The sequence below is a fragment of the Agelaius tricolor genome, unplaced genomic scaffold, assembly GCF_023055355.1.
Source record: "Agelaius tricolor isolate 1412-34295 unplaced genomic scaffold, bAgeTri1.0.p SCAF_10, whole genome shotgun sequence".
NCBI lineage: Eukaryota > Metazoa > Chordata > Aves > Passeriformes > Icteridae > Agelaius > Agelaius tricolor.
Window position 1 is genome coordinate 19,970,710 of NW_027269270.1, and position 20,163 is coordinate 19,990,872.

The 20,163-nt window shown below is 43.3% G+C and overlaps 1 protein-coding gene across 4 annotated transcripts in view; it reads right to left on the bottom strand.

Moving 5' to 3' along the window:
- The window catches only part of LOC139593747 (unconventional myosin-X-like), a 95,531-nt gene that overhangs the window by 14,913 nt on the left and 60,455 nt on the right, over positions 1-20,163 (bottom strand). For all 4 annotated transcript variants that reach the window (XM_071435067.1, XM_071435065.1, XM_071435066.1 and 1 more), the window contains 10 exons: positions 18,870-18,976; positions 14,299-14,604; positions 10,348-10,387; positions 8,005-8,796; positions 5,891-6,014; positions 5,176-5,419; positions 4,264-4,359; positions 2,545-2,638; positions 1,871-1,926; positions 77-219 (listed from right to left, as the gene is read on the bottom strand). In XM_071435067.1, the coding sequence (XP_071291168.1) occupies positions 77-219; positions 1,871-1,926; positions 2,545-2,638; positions 4,264-4,359; positions 5,176-5,419; positions 5,891-6,014; positions 8,005-8,796; positions 10,348-10,387; positions 14,299-14,604; positions 18,870-18,976 (2,002 nt within the window). The remainder of the gene's footprint in view (positions 1-76; positions 220-1,870; positions 1,927-2,544; positions 2,639-4,263; positions 4,360-5,175; positions 5,420-5,890; positions 6,015-8,004; positions 8,797-10,347; positions 10,388-14,298; positions 14,605-18,869; positions 18,977-20,163) is intronic.

The window sequence follows — 20,163 nt, forward strand, 5'->3', positions numbered from 1 at the left end:
AGCAACAATCAAGTCTCCCTGTCAGATAATAAGCAGAAGATGAGTTTCACATGTAATGGCATGTATTTCCTTTCACCTCTCACAAGGAACTCCTGGCCATCCACCTTGGATTCGCCTTTGGGTTTCTGCAGCAGGGAGATCCAGTGATGCATTTCCTCAGGAGTGTCGCTGTTGCAGTGAATCACACGATTGGCCGTGATGATCACAAAGGAATTCGGTCTGCCAGAAAACAAAAGCATTAAAATTAGTCATAACCACACAAATAACTCACAGCACACCCAGAGTCATGTTTTTTACCTTTCCATAAACAGAAAGACTTTCTGAATACAAACTACAGAGGAGTGCAGAAATACTTAAGATCATCTCTTCTTCAGTTGCTCTGTCAACTGATGACTGCAGAGACCAGCTAAATGAAATTAAATGTATTTCAAAAGCTACTTCCAAAGACTAGAAAATATTAATTCGTTAATAAGCAGCTGTTAAATGTTCTTGGCTCATTAACAAAGGACTTTGACTGACTGGAGTGAACCAGTGCTTGTACCACTGGGCTGAGCTGGTACAGCCATTCTCCTTGTACTTATTAAAACCAGTGATGCAACAGCAAACCCTGATCTCAGCAGGATCAGCTGAAACATGTTTGAGATTGGTTGTACAAAGGATGGGCTGATCCTGACAAAACAGAGGAAAAACTGTTGTGTTGCACCTGGATGACTTTGTCCTTCTCCTGCAACTGTATCTTACCAAAAGAATATTCACAATTCTGTACAGAATTGATGTTTTACAGGAAAATAGAAAAATAGAAGTATGACCAGTTCCAAGAGGATAGACTCAGAAACATTTGAAAGCAAAAAAAGGTTTTTATGAGAAAACAGAGAAATTGAAAAGTAGAATGCAAGTATGAAGCAAAAGGTGCAATCAAGCTCTGTTAGAAAACTGCATAAATCTATGGAAGATCAAAATAAGCTGCATAAAAATGTTGTTTGAGAATAAGCATTCTCCTCAGAATTTGTTTAACATTGCTTCAAGCACTGATTTTCCAGAAAAGCATACATCAGCACACACAGAAACAAATTTTCACTGTTAAGCTTACTATTTGTTCCTAGTTTTCATGGGTTCATAGATTAATTATGAGGAGTACAGGCTGAGAACTGCCTAAAATGTTTTCATCAATGAAATCTTAGTTCATTTCTGAAATGCATTTTCTAAACTACTAAAAACAAAGTCCTAGCAACCTGTGTCAGAGACCAGAGCTCTGTCCCCAGACTACAGAGATAAATAACTTAATAGCTAACATTTTACTTCAGCACTGTGGTGAGTATCTTTGCCCTGGCTGAACCTGTTAATATGTGGGAAATAATTAAATGTTAACATAAAGGGATATGAAATGTCCCATCATCTCTTCTCTGAAACTAACTAAAGGTCTGTGCTCTGTTGCATTGCAAAGGTATCAAGAATAATACATATTTCTAAATTCATCCATTATTCTTCCACAATGCTGTTTCTTTCCCCTGAATCTACAAAATTAACTCAAAATTACTCTGTTGAAAAAATGGAAGCGCTGCTTTTGCTGGACATATTTGTTCAGTGCTAGTGGTAGATAAAACTATAATTTTCTAACATTGAGATTATACTGTTTTCACTTTTAGGAGCTGAAGGAGAAACTTTGACTTGAAGACAATACATATATGGACTTCATGCCTATGAAGTGACATTGGCTGAAACAAGCTAAAGATTTCAGCTATGTTTATTTGTCTGGAGAAAGAGATGCATGAGTTGAAACAAATACAAACCCCAAAGGAAACCTGGACCTACCCACAAAAATATTGCAGGGAGTTTCTGATTTAAGAGATGGTCAGATTGTTGTACCTACCTATCAGGATTGTCTGAAGCACAGACAGAGTCAATAAGCCCAACATCCAGGGTTCCCTGCAGAGTGAAGAAGACACAGATTGCATTTTAGATTACAGGTGTTCTCCTCTGTGAATAGGATTGGAATTGAAACCATTCATCTGACTTCCAATAGCTTGAGTAGAAATGAACACACGAGAAAGCCACAAGTGAGTCATCTCTGCTCCTTAAACAGGAGTACAAGACATGCAAGGGGCTCCACAGGACTGGAGGAAAAACAGTTACAAGTTTCCAGAGGGTATTATGAAGGTCTGAAATAACCTTAGCTATTATCTCTGTACTGGCAAAATACATAAATACACCATTTTTCCCAACTGCTATCTTCTGTCTGGAATAACTGTGACCCAGACTAGTCCCATCCAAAGACATTTTATCTGTGTGAGGCAGCCTCCCCCTTCTCCTCCAACTGAAAAGAGCTATCTGTGATCAAGATGAGCAACCCTCAACAAGCACCATGATGTTCCCCACTGCTTACCCTCTTTGCTACCAGCTTTGCTGTTTCTTTATAATTACCAATGTCCAAGTTTCTTACACTGCTTAAGAAGTACAGCGCTGCACGTGCTGGAAAAACATGCACAAAGAGTTAAACACAGAGGGCTCCAAGCATGCCCACAGGCTGGTTGCACAGTAACTCACCACAGCATTCTTTGGATTGGCCTGCTCATCCTGCATTTCCCTCAGCTGCTGTGCTGTAGCGCTGTGCACTCGGCTCAGAACATTAAACCAACCGCTGCCAACCAAAACAGAATCACAGTTAAACTTTCAGTAGTGAAACTGGCTTGAGAACATGATCAAGGAACCTGGAAAGATTTCAGTGGGAAAATTTCTTCATTCACAATTTCCTGAATACTATGTCAAAATATCTCTTGGGCTGATCATACCAGATTCCAATGTCTTCCTTCCTCCTTATTTATCCATGAAAATTCTGTGCACGTTCTTCAACCCACTGACAGCTGCTCCTGCAAAATCCAGTTTTCCACTTGTTATTCAAGGAACTCTTAAGTAGGCAGTGGCTTTACAGGGAGCCCATGTCAGCAGATTGAGAAGAGCATACAGCACTTGTAAAAACAGGGTTAGCTGGGAATCTTCCTGGACTAGAGTCCTAAAGACGCCTGGGAGTCTTCTTGATTAGTCTCTCTCTGATCTGCTAATAAACTTGAAAGTCATATGGCTGGCAATTAATCATGGGTTTGTTTATAAGTGAATTGGGAGTGAAGTTTTTTGTCTGTGAAAGGGCTTCTCTTACAGACATATCTGGAGGCTAAGCACTGCTGCAGAAAAAGCAGATTCTTATCTGCAGCTTCCAGTGAGATCAGCAAACATCCATACTTCATGGAGGATTCTCAAACTGGATACTCTGCAACATCTGCTAATCTGCCCTTTGCTACTGCAAGTGCTGGTGCTTTCTTCTCCCTCAGAAGAGAGACTGATAGGGCATAGGCAGAGGCTACATTTGGTTTACACTCATCCTAACAATTCTGCAGTGTTATCTTAGGGCATGCCTACTGCAGTTGTGGAAGTTCTGGGTTAAGTTACCGTTCCTTCCACCACTGCTCCCTACATTTGCCCTTTCTTGTCCATGTGGCTGTTCTTCAGTCTATTTCTGTTAAATTGTATCCAAACACCTTGCCCCTTTCTCTCCTACACCAAAATAATAATAAACCCTAAATAACTTCACAGAACCAGTAGATCAGAGAAACAGTTACACTGTCAGGGCTGAGAGAGCAAAAGCCTTGGTAAAAGTGGGAAGACATGAATGGCTGGGGACAGTAACCTCCTAACTTGGCTTTGCATAGCCAGGACAGGTTGTCCAACCTGCCCTTAAACAACTGATTCCCACTGTCTGGCCAGGATGCCAAGAAGGAAGGACATGAGTCACTTGTTTGCTTTGCACTTGGAAGATTTTATCAGATGACACTACAGACTCTGATAAGCTGCAGCCTTCTTCTGTCTCCTGGATAAAACCCAGCTGCTCTCGCAATCATTTACAGACAACATGAATAGACTTTTTGTTTGATTCAAGATTCCATTAAATAAATAAATCAGCTATTAGATGTTCCAGTTTATATTAAGGTTTGTGTGTCTGCTGAAGTAACCCTTGAATTCCACATGCTCACAGCCACATGAGAAGCTGGCAGTCCTGTGACTGCCAGACTGAACCACAACCTTGGTAGCTGTAACATCAAGTCCCCAAAGTAGGTGTGATGCATCCCAGGAAGCATGAAATGACACTCTGGAACAAATCCCTCATTTTCTCCAGTAAAAGAGAATTGATTATGCTTCTAAAACTCTCCCATGAGTAGCTGGGTCAGGCCTGCACTGAATGAACAAACCTAACAAAACTCCCTGCTGTACCTGGCATCTTCTGGTGACTCTGCAACAATGTGGTAAACTCGGTCTTCTGTCACAATGTCCAAGGCATTCTCCTTTTCATGAATATCCACAATCTCTCTGGAACACAAGAAAGCACAAGAGCCAAAGCTAAAAACCTTTCACAGGCCTGAATTCCATCTGGTCGATTCTTTCACATCATACCCTTCACCACACAGAAGGGAAAGCACTTGGTTCAGATGGCTTGTAACTCTGACAGAAATACAAAATTCCGCCAGTACACATCAAGATGTTTAAAAAGATCTGTACAGTTAAAAACCAAAGCTTAAGGCATTATATAGATTTTCAAGACACCAACAGACTAAATGGAAAAAGAGATAACAGGGAGGCTGATATAGAGATCTGTTTACAAAGTCGGGTGTGCCATTCTTTTTGGCACTTTACAGGCCTGCATAATGCTAATAGGTGACCAGTCTGTCCTTTCTTACAGCGGGAGCTGAGGAATTGACTATGGCAGCAGAAAGAGCATTCAGGACTCAGGAAAAGGCACAGTACATGCTGCCAAATTCAAATCCCGCTGTGAGCTTCATAATACCTCTGTGAAATGCCTGGAGAAGCCAGAAAACAGATGGAGTCTGGGTAGGAGAGAATGCATGGGGTATGTACTTAATTAGCCCCTCCTGGTCTGGTTCCATCCATGGCTTGGAAAGAGCTGCTGCTGGATTATGAAAGGCAAGACTGGGAAAAGAACTATCAAGTAATCACAGACTCCCTCCAGAGTAAAACTAGATGCTGTAATTGCCTTTTCCTTCCTTTGTTTCTGATTCTCCAAGCACCATGGGAGATACACAGGCCAATGAACAGCAGCACTGGACCCTTCATTACTGATTTAGAGAGTGAATACTAGGCATCAAAGGGATTTCTTTTTGCACTCACTTTGCCCTTCTGATATCAATAGTCCCCTTCAGCTTCTCCTCACTATCATTCTCGAAGTACATCAGCTTGGACTCCCGAAGCACAAACCAGCGGCGTTTCCAGTTGCGGCGTGACAGGGTTGACATTCCTCCGCCTTTTTTGTAGAGCCAGCCTGACTTGAGGGCCTCCTGCTTGGTGCGGAACCACATGAAGGCCTCGTTCTTCAGGACACACCAGCGCCGCCGCCATGGGTTCATGAGACCTCCTGCAAAAGAGAGGCAGCAAAACTTCAGCACACACAACAGGGGCCATGCTTCCACTTGAGCCCGCCCCCGGGCAGGAACAGTTGCCACTTCAGTTCCTACATCAAAAAAAGGAACTGAAGGAGAGAAACAAAGTTGTGCCTAATTTCAAACATAGAAAAAACAAAGCAAAACTAGTGAAACAAAAGCAAAATACAGAAATACATGCACTACTCCAGTATTTTTGTTCTGAGTTCAATTTCATAGCTGAGAATGAATCATTTAAGCCCATACCAAGTAGGCACAATGAAGTCTCAGTGGCAAAGATATCTCTGACATCCAGCTCTCTCTCTATTTGCTTTTTTAAATAAGAATAAAAAGGAAGAATAAACTGAGAACTAAGAGCAAATAAAAATGATTATTCTGGACAAACAGAAGAGGAAAGCAGGTTTCCTGGATCCCATCTATGCATGGTTTTGGCAAAATCCACTTACCTTTCATGTAGAGGTAACTGTGAAAATAGGGCGGACCTGAACCATTGAAGATAGTGATTCGTCCATTACAAAACTCTTCATCTGTATCAATGTAAACATCCACTTCTTCCTCACTCTCCAGAAACTAAAGAAAGAAGAAGAGCTATAGGCTACTTGGGTTCTCCTGGTCGCAGGACTGGAGCAGTTAACAGGGTTAGAGAAGTCACATGATCGAAAGGTGCAAAACTACACACAGTCCCTTTGCAAAAAAAGCACTACGGTAAAAGCAGAGGCTTGACAGCTTATCCATTAATGCCTAAAGCAAGAGCATGGAATTTTCATACCTGAAAGGAGAGCAGTGGACATGCCTAGAAAGCTCCAGTTCCCTGCAGTAACAAAACTCCCTGTTTCAAGGCACTACCCACCTTGCATAATCTAATTTGATGGGATTAAGAGATATTTTTTCATTTTGGAGAAGTTTTCTGATTTTTCTGGCCACAATGCCAGACAAGATGGAACAGTGATTTAACCCCAGCAAGGAAATTACTTGTTTTGGGTTAAGAAAAAAAGCACAGTCCAGGATAACTGAACCCTAAAAACATCAATCTGAATTACTGAAATAATAGTACTGAATTTACTCATCTCTGTTCTCCAACTAGATAAAGGCCCTCAGCCATAAGAAAGTATTTCACGCACAAAATAATTTCTTTACCTAAAATACAATTTCCTTTGATTTGCTTTATTAATTTAATACTAATGAAGGCAGTTCCTTAGACCTTTTCCTTCCTCAAATGCATGTTGCTTCTTTTGAGTTCCCTTCTGTCTTCTCTCTGTGACCCTTTTGTCTCATCCCTGGTCCACTCATTCATTCCCTCCCTTGGCATTAAGTTTCAAAAACCAGGTAGACTTCAAACAGCAGCTACTGATGGGATCTTGACTCACCTGTGGTTATCACTTCCTGTGGCTCACACTATGACAAAATATCAACTGTTTTTTTCATTAGTCTTACTCACTCATGAGCCCACCCTCACTTCTATTTGCATTTTAATGGTAGGAACCAGCCTAAGCTGTGACAGAATGATTCATGATTTGAAGATTACCTGACAGTGATCTGTGAGTACCTGCCCACAGAGAAGGTACCTTTACTCAAGCAGATCACGTAAAAAATTCGAATGGCTGGCAGCTGACATTAGGGAAATGCAAACAAGACAACCATGCAACTTTTTAAAGAAAGGTCACAATCTGTCATTGAGAAAACACATTGAAGGAAGTAAATTTGAGTTCCTAAAAAAAAAAGATATTTTGTAGTTCAAGTGTCTCTTCTCAGGGATATCATTTATTAGAAATATTTTTGTGGCTGTCATTGGCTTCACACCTGAACTCCTCACTATCTTATGTGGGCCTTGACATCCTGGTCCTGTAAGGGGATTTATCACTGCATTATTAAGCTGCTGGCCTGAGAGCACTCAGGAGGTCCAGACCCAGTGCGGGATCTCAGCTGAGGTGCTGAAGTGCGAGGCCAATAGCCCAGCTTTACCACCCTGTCATTGTCCCTGCAGCAGGAATGAAAAGGTTCAGTGATCCTGGCTGTGTGCATTGGGACCCAGCCCAATCAGCACAGTAATTTCTTCCAGCTTTAGAATAGCTTAACTTGTACACAGCAGCTGAAAATAAACCCTTGACTCTGAACAGACTTAGAACAAGAGAGGTTTTAGTGATGGAGACAAATCAGCCTTTCCCAGCCTTTCCCATCTCCTCTTGTCATTGCACACTGGAATGTGCAATGGCCTTTCTGTGAAATCTCTCTAAGGTAGAAAATACACCTACAAAATACCAGTTGTTTGCTTTCCTTTCTCCTAAAGGGTCTTACAATAATATATGGCAATGGAAACAATCTAAAATAGGTACACATGTACTAGCTTGTGTGCCAGCAGACACCAGACAATCACAAGGCCTCTGGCCTTCAGCCTATCTATGACTCTTCCCTTTTTTTCAAGCTGATTATTGATATAAGAGAGAGTTACATATCAGTAACTATACCCAGAGTGAGCAGGCATACAGTAAGAAGACAAAGATATTATAAACATCAACAAAGTCACACTAATGTCCAGAAGGGTGAAGGGAGAGATTCTCACCGAGTCCAGGCTGCCACGGTTGGAGTCCAGGCTGGTACCATGGGAGTGTCTCAGACCCTCCTCATCATTCAGAGGCTCAGCTGAGGCATTACCTGCATCTCCATAGCCATCAAACTCCTCATGGTCATAGTCAGACTCCACATCAGGGGGGGAGGTGTAAATGGGCTCTCCTGCCTCTCCACTGTTACTCCTCTGTGTATCAGAGACACTGCTGTAAACGCTTTCTGCTGGGTCAGACAGGGCTCTCTGCTCCTTGGGACTAGTGGTTCTTTCCACAGGCAGCCCTGGAGCAGGGGCAACCTCTCCCATTTCCCTCTGGAGAAGCAAAAGGCTTGTGTTTGCAACTTCCTTTGAGTAGTTACCACTATTTCTCGTGCCATGCTGATTTGAGACCACCAAACTGGAAGTTGGGCGTCCTTCATCATCGGCATGAAAACCCTCATCCACCTCTTCTTCAGCCAGTGGTGCCACCAGGCTGCAGTCAATGTTGAGTGTCCCCTCACTAGAAAGTGAGCGCTCTAAGTTCTGCACACTTTCATCCAGATTGCCAAAATCCAGCAGCTCCAAGAATTCCTGGGCAACCCTTGATGCCTCTTTTTCCAACCTCTGTATCTCTTCTTCTCGCTGCCGACAGATTTCATTCCTGGTGTCTTCAGAGATGACAGACATGTGATCCTCTTTCTGTTGCTGCAACTTTTCAATCTCCTTCTCCAGTCTTAAGATCTCCTCCATCTGACGTCTCTCTTCTTCTTGCAGGGGAATATCCACCTCCTCAGTGTTTACTGTTTCCACCTTAAAAGAATTTACAACAGTGTTAAAGCACTTTCTTCAACCTGTCTGTGTTCCTTGCCTGGACCTTTCATTCTTCCTGTCTCCTGTGCTTGCCTTATACTTACGATCTGCAGAAAGATGACTCCAAGCATCCTGCAATCATTCATGGTATAAAAGCTAAAGGTAGAACACTCTCTAGTTTGGACACTCTCTAGTTTAATGTTTTTTATATTCTGGTGCCCAAAACTGCACATAGGTACCTCATTTTTCCCAGCAATCTACCTCCATTATGAATCATACAAAGAAGCTCACTGGGTTCAGTGAATTTTTAGAAAAGCCTCTCTATCTGTTGGTCACTGTACGCTGCAATTCGAATAAAAGCAGCCTCAAAGTCTGTTCTCTCTTTTTGAACTCACACACATATAGGAGAAAGCAACTATATATGAATACATACATGCACAGACTACTTAAGAGCTGAAGATCTCCCAGAAATTCATTAAGAGGTCGGGAAATTTCATTGTTTCCTGAAATGAGGACCTGACCATCAGAATCTGGGGCTGGAAGGGCTATTTGCATGAAGCAGGACTGTATCCACTCCAACCACAGCCCAACAAAACTCCACCCAGAATTTCTCTGCATTCTTTACCATCACTAGATGGCTGATGGCTGACTGCTGAAGACTCTGTCTTACTCTATCTTTTCCACACTGAAGTAACAGGAAATTTCTATCAGATACATGATAATTGGAAGATGGAAGATTCTGGTAGCTTTCACTGATGTTTTGGATAAAGCCATCCTCCCCTCCACAGAGGATGTTGAAAACATACACATCAGAGAACAGATACACACATGAGAAAAAGTAAAAATAAATTCCAATAGGATTTCTTGTACTTCCTGATAGGACTTATGACAATGCAGTCAATATATTCACTTATTTAAGCCTTAATCCTTGTTTTCTTTATTTACCTAGTTGCTGGTTCTCTACTTGACTCTTACTTGTGGATGAATGCATTTCTATGCTTCCAACCTCTCCTGAACAAAGATGGCCTGAAACTGGGGAACAAGTGGTATGGGAAAAAAAACCAATGAAATACACAGCCATTTTCACACACCTCAGGGTAGGTGGTCTGCTCTTTGGTATGTCGAGTACCAACAATTAGACCAGTTACAAGGGGTTTATTTTAGCCATGGCAGCAGTTGGCCGCACTCTTATTTCGGCTGTTACAGGCAACAATCCAGCGAAACAGACTGTGTCACAGTGTTGCACATCACAAGGTTATCTAACAAGCTCAAGCAGTAGAGATAAAAATAGGATGCTGCATGTTCAATATGGAAATTTTCAAATAGAACCAGTGCAGGCTCATACAAGAGCCTTGAAAAAAGCCCTACCTTGTTAACTCTGTGCACCTTTGCCTGCAGGTTTTGCGTGAATAAAGCCCATTTTTTAAATAGTGTTGTCATAATACTGATGCTGCCACAACAGTATCAGTATCCAGGCAAAGCAGAGGCAATGAAGGACACTTCACAGATATTCACAAGAAACCATGTGAAAAGAACAACTTTTAAACTTACCTGGGCCACCTGCAATAGCGCATTCAGTTGCTCCTTTTCTCTGTCAAAAACAAAATATAACAGTCAGAGACAGACCTAGTTCTCCTACATGAGGTTTTCAGAATTACATGGACACATCATCCCTCCATGGATAAGGTTAAAATGAGGTACTTGCTGTAAGACTGATTTAAAAGCTTTTGCAATTTAGTAAAAATCCAATTCTCTGTGGTTGGCATGACCTTTGTGGACGTAACAGATTTTCCCCATGCACTTAACTTTCAGATCAATTAGGAAATTAGATTAGTTGGAACACACCAGGAAGGACATTGGAAACAGTGACAGAAAGACAAATCAGACTCATGATAAATGTAAACAGAATCTTCTGAAGTACAATATATCTGTGCATATTGAGGCTGTGTAATTGACAGATATCAGGAAACTGTTCATTTTTTAAAAATAGAATTATAGCAATACCAGCACTGAATTTGTGTTTTGTTTTGCTTTTACTGTATTAAAGCCCCAACTCACATAACTTCTCAGTGGCATGCAAAATCCAGTTAATTAGTGAAGACTGTAAGAGTCAGAGTTTGTTAGTAAACGTGAGCAGAGGAAAAAAACTATCCCACAGTGTTGCAGTTCTACCCAGTTCAAAAAGATTACACTCCATAGCAAAGCTATCACTATGGCCAGTTTCTCCAGAGCAAGAATGCTACAAACAACTGAACCAGCAGACAGACAAATGCCAGGGTCATGCTTAGGGAGCAGGAATAGGATGCTGCTGGATGGAAGAAAGTGACCACTGCCAGTGGTGACTTTCAAACCTATAATTCAACCCCAGGGAGAACAGAAGGGCAATGATATTTTTTTCCCAGGCCTTGCAGATTTTCCCAGACAAATTCTAAACTGCAGCTGTAAGTCACAAAGTCCTTAAAACTCTCGCTCTTGTGCTCACACTCTCAAAAAAAAAAAATCCAGGAAATATTTGTAAATGAAAGCTGACATAAGTGAGATCCAGATGGTTCCAACTCTACTTACTGAAAGATCCCTAGCAGTCATCATGAGTAAAACAACTGCCTTAAATTACAAGACAGCTCAAAAGCAACACCATCACAACCATTCTAAAACACATTAGGAGTGCCACCTATGATCTACATAAAAATTCCTGCAACTGTTGCTCACAGTTTTTAAACCTTTGGTATTTCTTCCTGCTTTCTAGTCATCATCAACTGATCTACACTCTTCCTGAAATGTGATACCCAAAACTAGGGACAGTACTCCAACTGAAGGGTATTGAACCATCACCTCATCCTACAGAAACAATTCTGTTTATAGAGATCATTTGCTTTCCCCTCTCACACAGCATGACACTGGTGACACACTCAACTTAGCCTCCAGACCTTCCTCCTGCTGTTGAAGTAAGCATTCCTCCTCCGCTCCCTGTGCATTTGATTATTCCTGACTGTAAATCTGCATATGTCTGTACCCAAAGTTATCCTGTTTTTCAGATCCTTTAACTTGCCAAAATTATCTGAACTGTAATCCTAGGCTATAAGCCTACAGCCCCTCAGCAGATGGTTTTATCTGCAAATTTAATAAGGATATTCATATTTCCTTATCCAAGTTCTTATGAAAACATTGCACAAGTACCATATCCAGCAGAGATCATGGAAAAATCCCATTCAAGAGTTCTCTTTTATTTAACAAAAAGCTACTATTGTTTATTAATTAAATGCATAAAAAATAGAAATCCTAATCTTGCTTCACATACTTTTTCCCAAAGCAGATTTCTTCAAGCATCTTAGAGTATTGTCATAACGTATCAAAGCCCTTACCAAGCTTTTATCTACCCAAAGTCAAGTTACCTATCCTCCATGGCTTTTCCCTGTCCACAAGACATGCCATAAGACACCACAGAAGGAAACAGGTAACTCTAACACTGTTCTCAGAAATCCACATTGGCTTAATTCCTTTATCAAGCATTTACAACTGTTTGTTTGTTTCAGTATTTTCCTGAAACTGAGGTCAGGCTGACTGGTCCACATTTCCCTTATTTATGTATCTTCCTTTTCCCATTTTAAAAGGGGGTCATAATTGTTTGGTATTTTCCATTTTTATGGAAAAATTACTATCCACATTACTATCCACAAAGAAGAAGAAAGATAATAGCTATTGTTTTAAACTGCTTTACCTAGTTCTTGAAGTATCCAAACATTACTTTCACCAAATCCGCATACCTTCTTTATAATTTGTAATTTGGTTTATCTGAGCATTTTCTAACTTTTATTTTCATGACATGTTCTAAATTCTTGCACATTCTTCCTTATCGTATTTAATATCCAACAGTTAAACTTTTGGGGAAGATAAAAATAGCATCAAATACCTCATTTCTCTCAACATTATTATTTTTCTTCCTGTTGAATGTTAGACCAAATTGTTCCGTGTCTCCCCTCTGCTAAAACTGTATGTACAATAACTGCATGCCAACTTCTGGTTCACTACAGCTCAAATCATGCCTAGGTCCTTCTGACTTTGTCTCTACATTTGTGTTGCTTTTTGCTTGTTCTCAGTGGACTTCCACCTCATTTTTTAGGTCAAATGGATGTTCAGAAGTTAGACACATTGGTCTGCTAGTACCGTCCTGGCTACTCACTCAGGTGCCATTTAACATTAATTAGAAAATGAAAATAAAATGAGTTTGCCTGACTCCCAGAAACATTGACACTTCTCTGCTATGATGCTGGGTTGAACACATTTCTAATGCTCTGGGAACTGAAGGGCAAAAACACTCTATAGCCAATAAACTAGATAGGTCCTTCCTTCTATTAGAGAATCAAATGCTGAGTTGGAAGGGACTCATCAGGATCAATGAGTCCAACTCCTGGTCCTGTGCAGGACACCCCAAGAGTCACACCATGGGCCTGAGAGCATTGTCCAAATGCTTCCTGAACTCTGTTGGGTTTGGTGCTGTGGGCACTTCTTTGGGGAATCTGTTCCAATACTGACAACCCTCTGGGTGAAAAACCTTTTCCTGGTATTGAACCTGAATCTTCCCTAACTCGGCTTCCTGACATTTCCTTGAGTCCTGTCACTGGGCATGAGAGTCAAGAGATCAGAGCCTACTCCTCCTCTTCCCCTCATGAGGATGTTGAAGACCACAATGAGGTCTTCCCTCAGTCTCCTCAAGTGACCTCAGTCAGTCCTCATACAGCTTCCTCTCCAGACATTCGCCATCCTCACTGTCCTGCTTTGGACACTCTCTAGTTTAATGCTTTTTATATTCTGGTGCCCAAAACTGCACACTGGATTCAAGGTGAGTGCTTCTAACCTTAGAATTTTCTGATGCTTGCCACACAGTCTGATGAGATCCCCCTTTGGGAAAGTACATAACAAAAGCCTAGGAGAACTACTCCTGAAAAGCAAACTACCACACCATTATATGTTGAAATTTATATATAATAAACCCAGCAGAGTCCAGCAAGTGCAGCAAGCAGCAGTGCTGACCCCACAGACTGCAGCACTTCCGATTTGCTGCAAGAACTGCCAGTTAAGTTCCTTCATTCCCATGAGGGATTCCTGCCATCCTTCCCCTTTGTCTCCCAACAGCGTGGTCACCTGCAAAGGCTGCCATCTTGAGTGGGAGGCTCTGATGCCATTTTCCCTTTGACTCCCTGTGCACCATGGCATGTGGCGGGTGCCATCTTGGAAAGAGGGATTTCCACCATTTTGGGTTTCAGATTGTTCTCAGGGAGTTTGTGAGATTTAGCAATTTTGTATATAGTGATTATTTACTGTTGGTTTTTGCCTGTTGCAGCTTCACTTGTTAGTAAACTTATTTTTTCGCTTATAGCTACTTGTATTCATTCTTTATTGGTGGTATTGGGACTGGTTAAAACAAAGGGGGAGAACCCATTCTAGAATGTTCCCCTTTAAACTGCCTAAACCCAAGACAGAATGCAAGATACCATCCTGTACCTTTCCTTCACCTCTTCCTCTTCCTGTTTCCTCCTACGCTCCTCCTCTTCTTGCCATTGTCTTTCCTCTTCCTCTCTTCTGATCTGCTCTTCCTCCTCCTGCCTCCTCCTCTCCTCGGCTTCCTGCCGGCGCTGCAGCTCCTGCTGCAGCAGGTGCTGGTAGAGGCTGCGAGCCAGGCGGCCACGCCAGTGCTTCTGCAGGGTCACCGCAGAGGCCTTCAGGCGCTGCAAGCTCTTCTTCCAGAAGTATGCTCGGTAGTTCTTTTGGATTATTACAACACTGGATAGCACCTTCTGATACTTCTTCCTGAAAACAGAACCACACACTTAATGCATCTCTAAGTCATACGTGCTCTGCATTCCTCATGCCCTTGCACACTGACCACATCCATAGGAAAGTCCTTTTCGAAAAGCACAGGTCACAAGTGACATGATTTCTGTTCCTCTCCTGCCACTCACTACCTGTAAATCATATTCACCTCAGTGTTCTCCCTCCTAATCTACCAATAGTTTGTTTCAATGGGCACCTACTTTTGTGAAGACTCTCAGACGATGAGGGAGAGGTATTTGGCCATGGAAAGGGAAGGTCCTCTGGCCCAAAGTCTCCTTGCATTGCACATAAACACATTCACTGTGCAATGGGCATAATCACTAAGTATGGATTTATTATAATAGAAACATACAAATGCCCTTACTATATGAGAACAAATATTGGTCCATCTCTTAAGTGGCCAAAAGCAAATTACTCCAGGAAAGGCAAAAACAGTGCAAAAATAGATTTGGTGAGATTAATTTCACGTTGTCTGGGAGAAAACACACTGATACTACAATACTGATGGCTGAATCAAACATCATAACAAGTTCACATAAACGAATGTATTGCACAACATTTTGCCTAAACAAGAATCACAATATCTTGAGTTGCAAGAGACCCACAAGGATCGTCAATGACATCAAAATCAACTCTACAGCACTTTTAAGAACATGATAGGGCCCCAAAACACAACAATCATCATTTAGTATTTCTGTAGTCTAGTAATGTTGTAGAAAAGCCAGGTTTTGCCTCTGCATTAAAGACTACCTTTATCAAGGACATGAAAAAAGTTCCTGGTAGAAGTTTGTACATGATACATAAACTGGGCAAATAACAGGAGTTAGCATTACACAGTAATCTGGATCAATTTGTAAACTAGATTCAAGCAAACATTAAACAATCCCAAAGAGCCAATCATAAGGTTTTGTATTGAAGAATCAAAGGCCAAACACAACTGATGTGGGACTATGTTGGGACGCAGCAAGTCAAAACTGGATTTTTGGGCCCTAGGTCATCACACAAAGGCAAACTCCCACCACAATGCTATAGAAAAAAATACTACTCAGATTCTTATTCTTGTAAGCAGAAATACTGTTGTATAGAATACTACTTTTATTCTGTGCTCTGTGCTAGCACCCCCATTTCAAGAACAGTGTCAGACCCTCAAGTGATTTTTGAGGGAGCAGGACTGGAACCAGAAATTCAGGCTTACAGAATGAGAGCAATTGCTCCATGCAGGACCTTAAGAAACAGAAAAGCCTAAGGAAAGGCTTTACCCCAGTTAAAGGATCCACATTTCTATTTTTCCAACAGGGGCCATAAGATTTAACCAACCTGAAGCTGACATCTATTAAGGCTGAAAATAAGCAGACATTTTTTAAAGTAATTTAATATATTTGGATGCCTTAGTATCTTGCACTGGGGAAACAACCATTGGTACTAGTCAAATGAAAAACTTTTCTAATCCAAACAAAATGTGCAGAGAGAAATCCTCTGGGGCTGTTGCACAGGATCTTGGGCCAGAAGGCTACAGTAATCCTTGAGGTCTTGCAGTCCTAGAAAGCACAGTGGAAAAAGCATGGTATTCTCACACAAACTTCCCACACATCTTCTGCAACACCCTGAGGAAAAGACACACCTTAAAATCCCTCTCCTGGCAAGGAAATTCCCTTCAAATGGCAACAGAGACCTATGCTAACAGCTTGCCACCTCCCTGCACATCAGATCCATCAGCCCAGTCAAGAAAATCAGGAGAGGGATGCTAATAGATGTAGTGTGCAGAGGTCATGCTCTTTTCCATAAGTATTAAGTCAAAAGGAGGAAGCACAGAGAAAAGAAAAGGAAAAGCAAGAGGTGGTAAGCAGTAGGAGGTTTTAGGTTAATTACTACTGGGCTGCAGTCCCCTCATCCCCACTCCTTCTGTCCACCCTGTGCCCTGCACATGGGGTGTGAACAGCTGCACATGCACTCTCTGCCAAGGCAGACTAAGTGCATCAAAAAGGGTGCTCTGACTTTTACAAAATGCATCTGCCAGAAACTCTCTCAAGTGCAACATGTGCCAAGCCCTGCCCAGCTCCAGGCCAGCACTGCCTGCTAATCTGCCAAGCTGAAGTGCCCCCTCATTCCTCATGACCACAGCCAAGCTTGCAGATGCCCTTCAGCTGGAATTGCTGCTCACAGGCTGCAAACCTCATTCCCCTTGTTCAAGCTTCCACTCACCCTTCTGCATTGGCCAAAGAAGTTCAACCTGCAGACCAAGCGAAGGGGCTGGGAGACCTCCTGACCATGCAGCACACCAGGGAGGGCAGGCTGGCTGCAAGACTCCAATGCTGTATTTGAAATTTACTTAATTATTCTGTCAATGAGCTGTAGTTAGCAGTTATGCCTCCAAGGACTAGAGATCACAGGGTTACGGAGCAATTTGCTACCGTCTTCTTCACATAAAGAACAGTCCTGAAGAAACCAGGGCACAGCCAAGTTCACACATGGATCCTGTACTATGTGGTTTTTAGCTGGTGAAGCTGTCACCTGCATCTCAGAGTTTCCAGATTAGCTACATAAGAATGGGGTCTTTTCAGTGGGCTTGATTTTCTTGTCTCACATTTTAGTGATCAGAGACACTAGGCTGCATAGGCTGCAGGGAATGAGAGCAAAGAAAATCTGGTTCTCCAGGCTCAGAACAAGTTCACAAAGGGGGAGAAACCAGTAAAATCCCTCGTTTGCCAGTCTACTTTGCATGAGACCAAATGAATTTACATACACTTATACTTGCAAAACTAACAGAAATGGTACAAGCTTAAGGCAACACATACTGATATTCCTGCCCAACTCTGCACAGACCATTCAGCACTTGCCCAGATGAACTCCTGCCTGCTGGACTTTTTTCAATCCAGGTGCAGTGCAACTGGAAACTCTCTTCACAGAAACTTTTACAGACCCCCTTTCCAGCTCTTCTTTACTCTCCTCCCCTGTGAAGTCCAGTTACCTCCAGCTGCTTGTGAAGATTTACAGTCTGGCTACAGAAGCACAGCTTGTCCTTAAGGATGAGACTCATAACAGCAACATGTGGGATGAGGAATTCAGAAGTGTGGAGGCTGAAGGACCACAAGATTTCTAACCAAGAGGAACACTGCTGCCACACAGTCTCCATCACAGCCCTGCAGGACAGCAGCTTCCTCACCAGGATTTCAGAAAAGCAGTAATCCAGTATGCCTGCAGTGGTGTTTCCAGCAAATCAATTTTCCTGTGCTAATCCCTACCCCTCTCTCCAAACGCTAGACAAAAAGTAAAAGAGAGAAGAGGCCCTGACATAAAGAACTTGCAATCTCATGCACCAACAATAGAGCGAGCTCATTTGTCTTCCTAGAGGGAAATAAATAAACGAATAAAAAGCCCCAGAGACCAAATGTGTATTTTGCTGATATTCCACACTGGCAAGGCAGGCTACAACCCTTGCACACATTTCCCAATGAAAAATGAGCTACCTGGTGTAACTGGAGCTCTAAGAAGAGTGCCTGCTGAAACAGTTCTGCTAGCCAGGGATTTCACCTCCTCACAACCCTGACTGACAGGTGTCTGGAGCAAAGACCAGCCAGGAAAGAGCATCTTACTGGGATTAAGTGTGCATACCACAGCCATTAAGGAGTCAGCTGTTGCACTGACTTCGAGGGCAGAGGAGGGGCCGTTTGTCTGCAGTTGGTTCTCCCAAACCTTCACTGGTCAGGTGCAAAAGGGAGAGGCAAGAGGAGATTACTGTTGCAGAGCTGGCCAAAAACCAATTCTGAACAGTTAAAAGGAGGGGGAGATCACAAGGCAAACAGGCAGGGCGAGGAAAGAGGGTGAGCAAAGGCAGAACTGCAAGTGAGGAAGAAGCAATTGGCAGGGGGAGCAGAAAACAGAGTTGACAGGCACAAGGGAAAGGAGGGGACCCAAAGCTAGGTGGGGCCCAGCCAGGAGAGCCCTGAAGGCAAGGAAAAGGTGTCATCACAGGCAAGCAATGGGTACAAAAGTCCACGGGAAGCCTGCTGAGTAGCGTTGAGGGAAGGTGCAAACGTGCACATAACTGAAAAAGAGGTGCCAAAGGTGCAGGAAGGTTTCAGCAGAGCTGATGCTGGCAGGGAGGGCAGATTCTGCAGCTCTCCCTTAGAACACAGGAGGGGAAGACGGGACGGATGCTAGGGGACTAGAGAGCAAAGCAGGGTGTCGGGGCAACCCAGGCACGCAAGCACAGGGATGGTGGGGCAGCCCCCAGCACTGACCTTGCCATGTAGCCCAAGACGTGGGCCCGGATGACTATAGCTGCTTTCCTCAACTCCTCTTCCCGATCCTTCTCCAGCTTCTGCTCAAGAGCTTCCTTCAGGAAAACCTGACGCCACGGGGAGGAGTTTCAGTAAACACAAAGAGAGGAAAGAAGTCAGTCCCCGGGAGAGCCGGGCGGTTTCATCCCCGGGTGAGCGGCGCGGAGAGCGCTCCGTGCCCGGGCGGCTGCGCTGCCGCTGCCGCCGCCCCCGCGCTGCCCCGGGCGCCCGCACTGCGAGCGCCGGGAAAAGTTCTGCAGCGGCGGGAGCCAAACTCCGAGCCCAACCCCCGCCGCCCTCACTCGGTGGTCAAGACTTAAAAGAGAGAGAGGGAGGGAGCAGAGGAAGGAGGGAAAGAGGAGGGAGGAGGAGAGCCCAAGTTTGCGCCGGTGCTTAACTCTTTCCCAGCTGACAGCTTGCCCGGCGCAATCCGGTACCTCCCTGCAGCAGGCACTGGGACCTGCTTGGGTGATTAAATATTTTGCGAAGAAACTCCTCCGCGTTTCAAGGAAAGGGAGGAACTTCTCGATTTCTAGACTCCAGGAAGTAACTTTTACAGGAATCTTAATGGCAGGCAGGCGAAAAGCCAAAAGCCCAGTCGAGACAGAAAGCTTACTCTCAAGCCCACCGGTGCTGAAGCCCTCCACCGACCTCCAGACACTCTGGGGTGAGATGCTTCCGTGCTGAAGAGGTTCCACAGTGGAGCATGACTAGGGGCAACTGAGCTCTGACCACAGAACTCTCCAAGTATTACTGGTTGCACCCCAGTGTCCAGTATTTTAATTCTCAAGCATCTTTCACCGCCTGTATTTACAACTTCTGCTCGGTGCTAAATGCTTGTGAAGAATGCAGGTGCTACGTTAAAGACAAAAGAACTGAGATACGAGCAAGATAAGGCCATGTTTACAGGAATTGTGCTGACATGTCTAAGCAATGTTAAATCAGCTGGCGTGCATTAGGTTAGCACAGGATTCAGCAGAAATTCCTGAAATAAATGTGCTGCTTTTTGAGATGGATTGCAGCCTGCAGGGAGCTCCACGGTGCTGTGGGTACACTGCTAGCAGTACCCAGACTAGAATAAGCTGGTGAGACATGTCCATACAAGCTGCAGTCACAGCAGCAAGTGCCATATGGCCATGCTCGTGTGACCTGCTGCCTGGCTTTGAATAAATCCCTGCCAGGGCCAGCAGCAGAACAGGCTACACTAGGGAAGTGCAGCCCCACTTGTTAAAGCACTCTCATATACACAGAATGT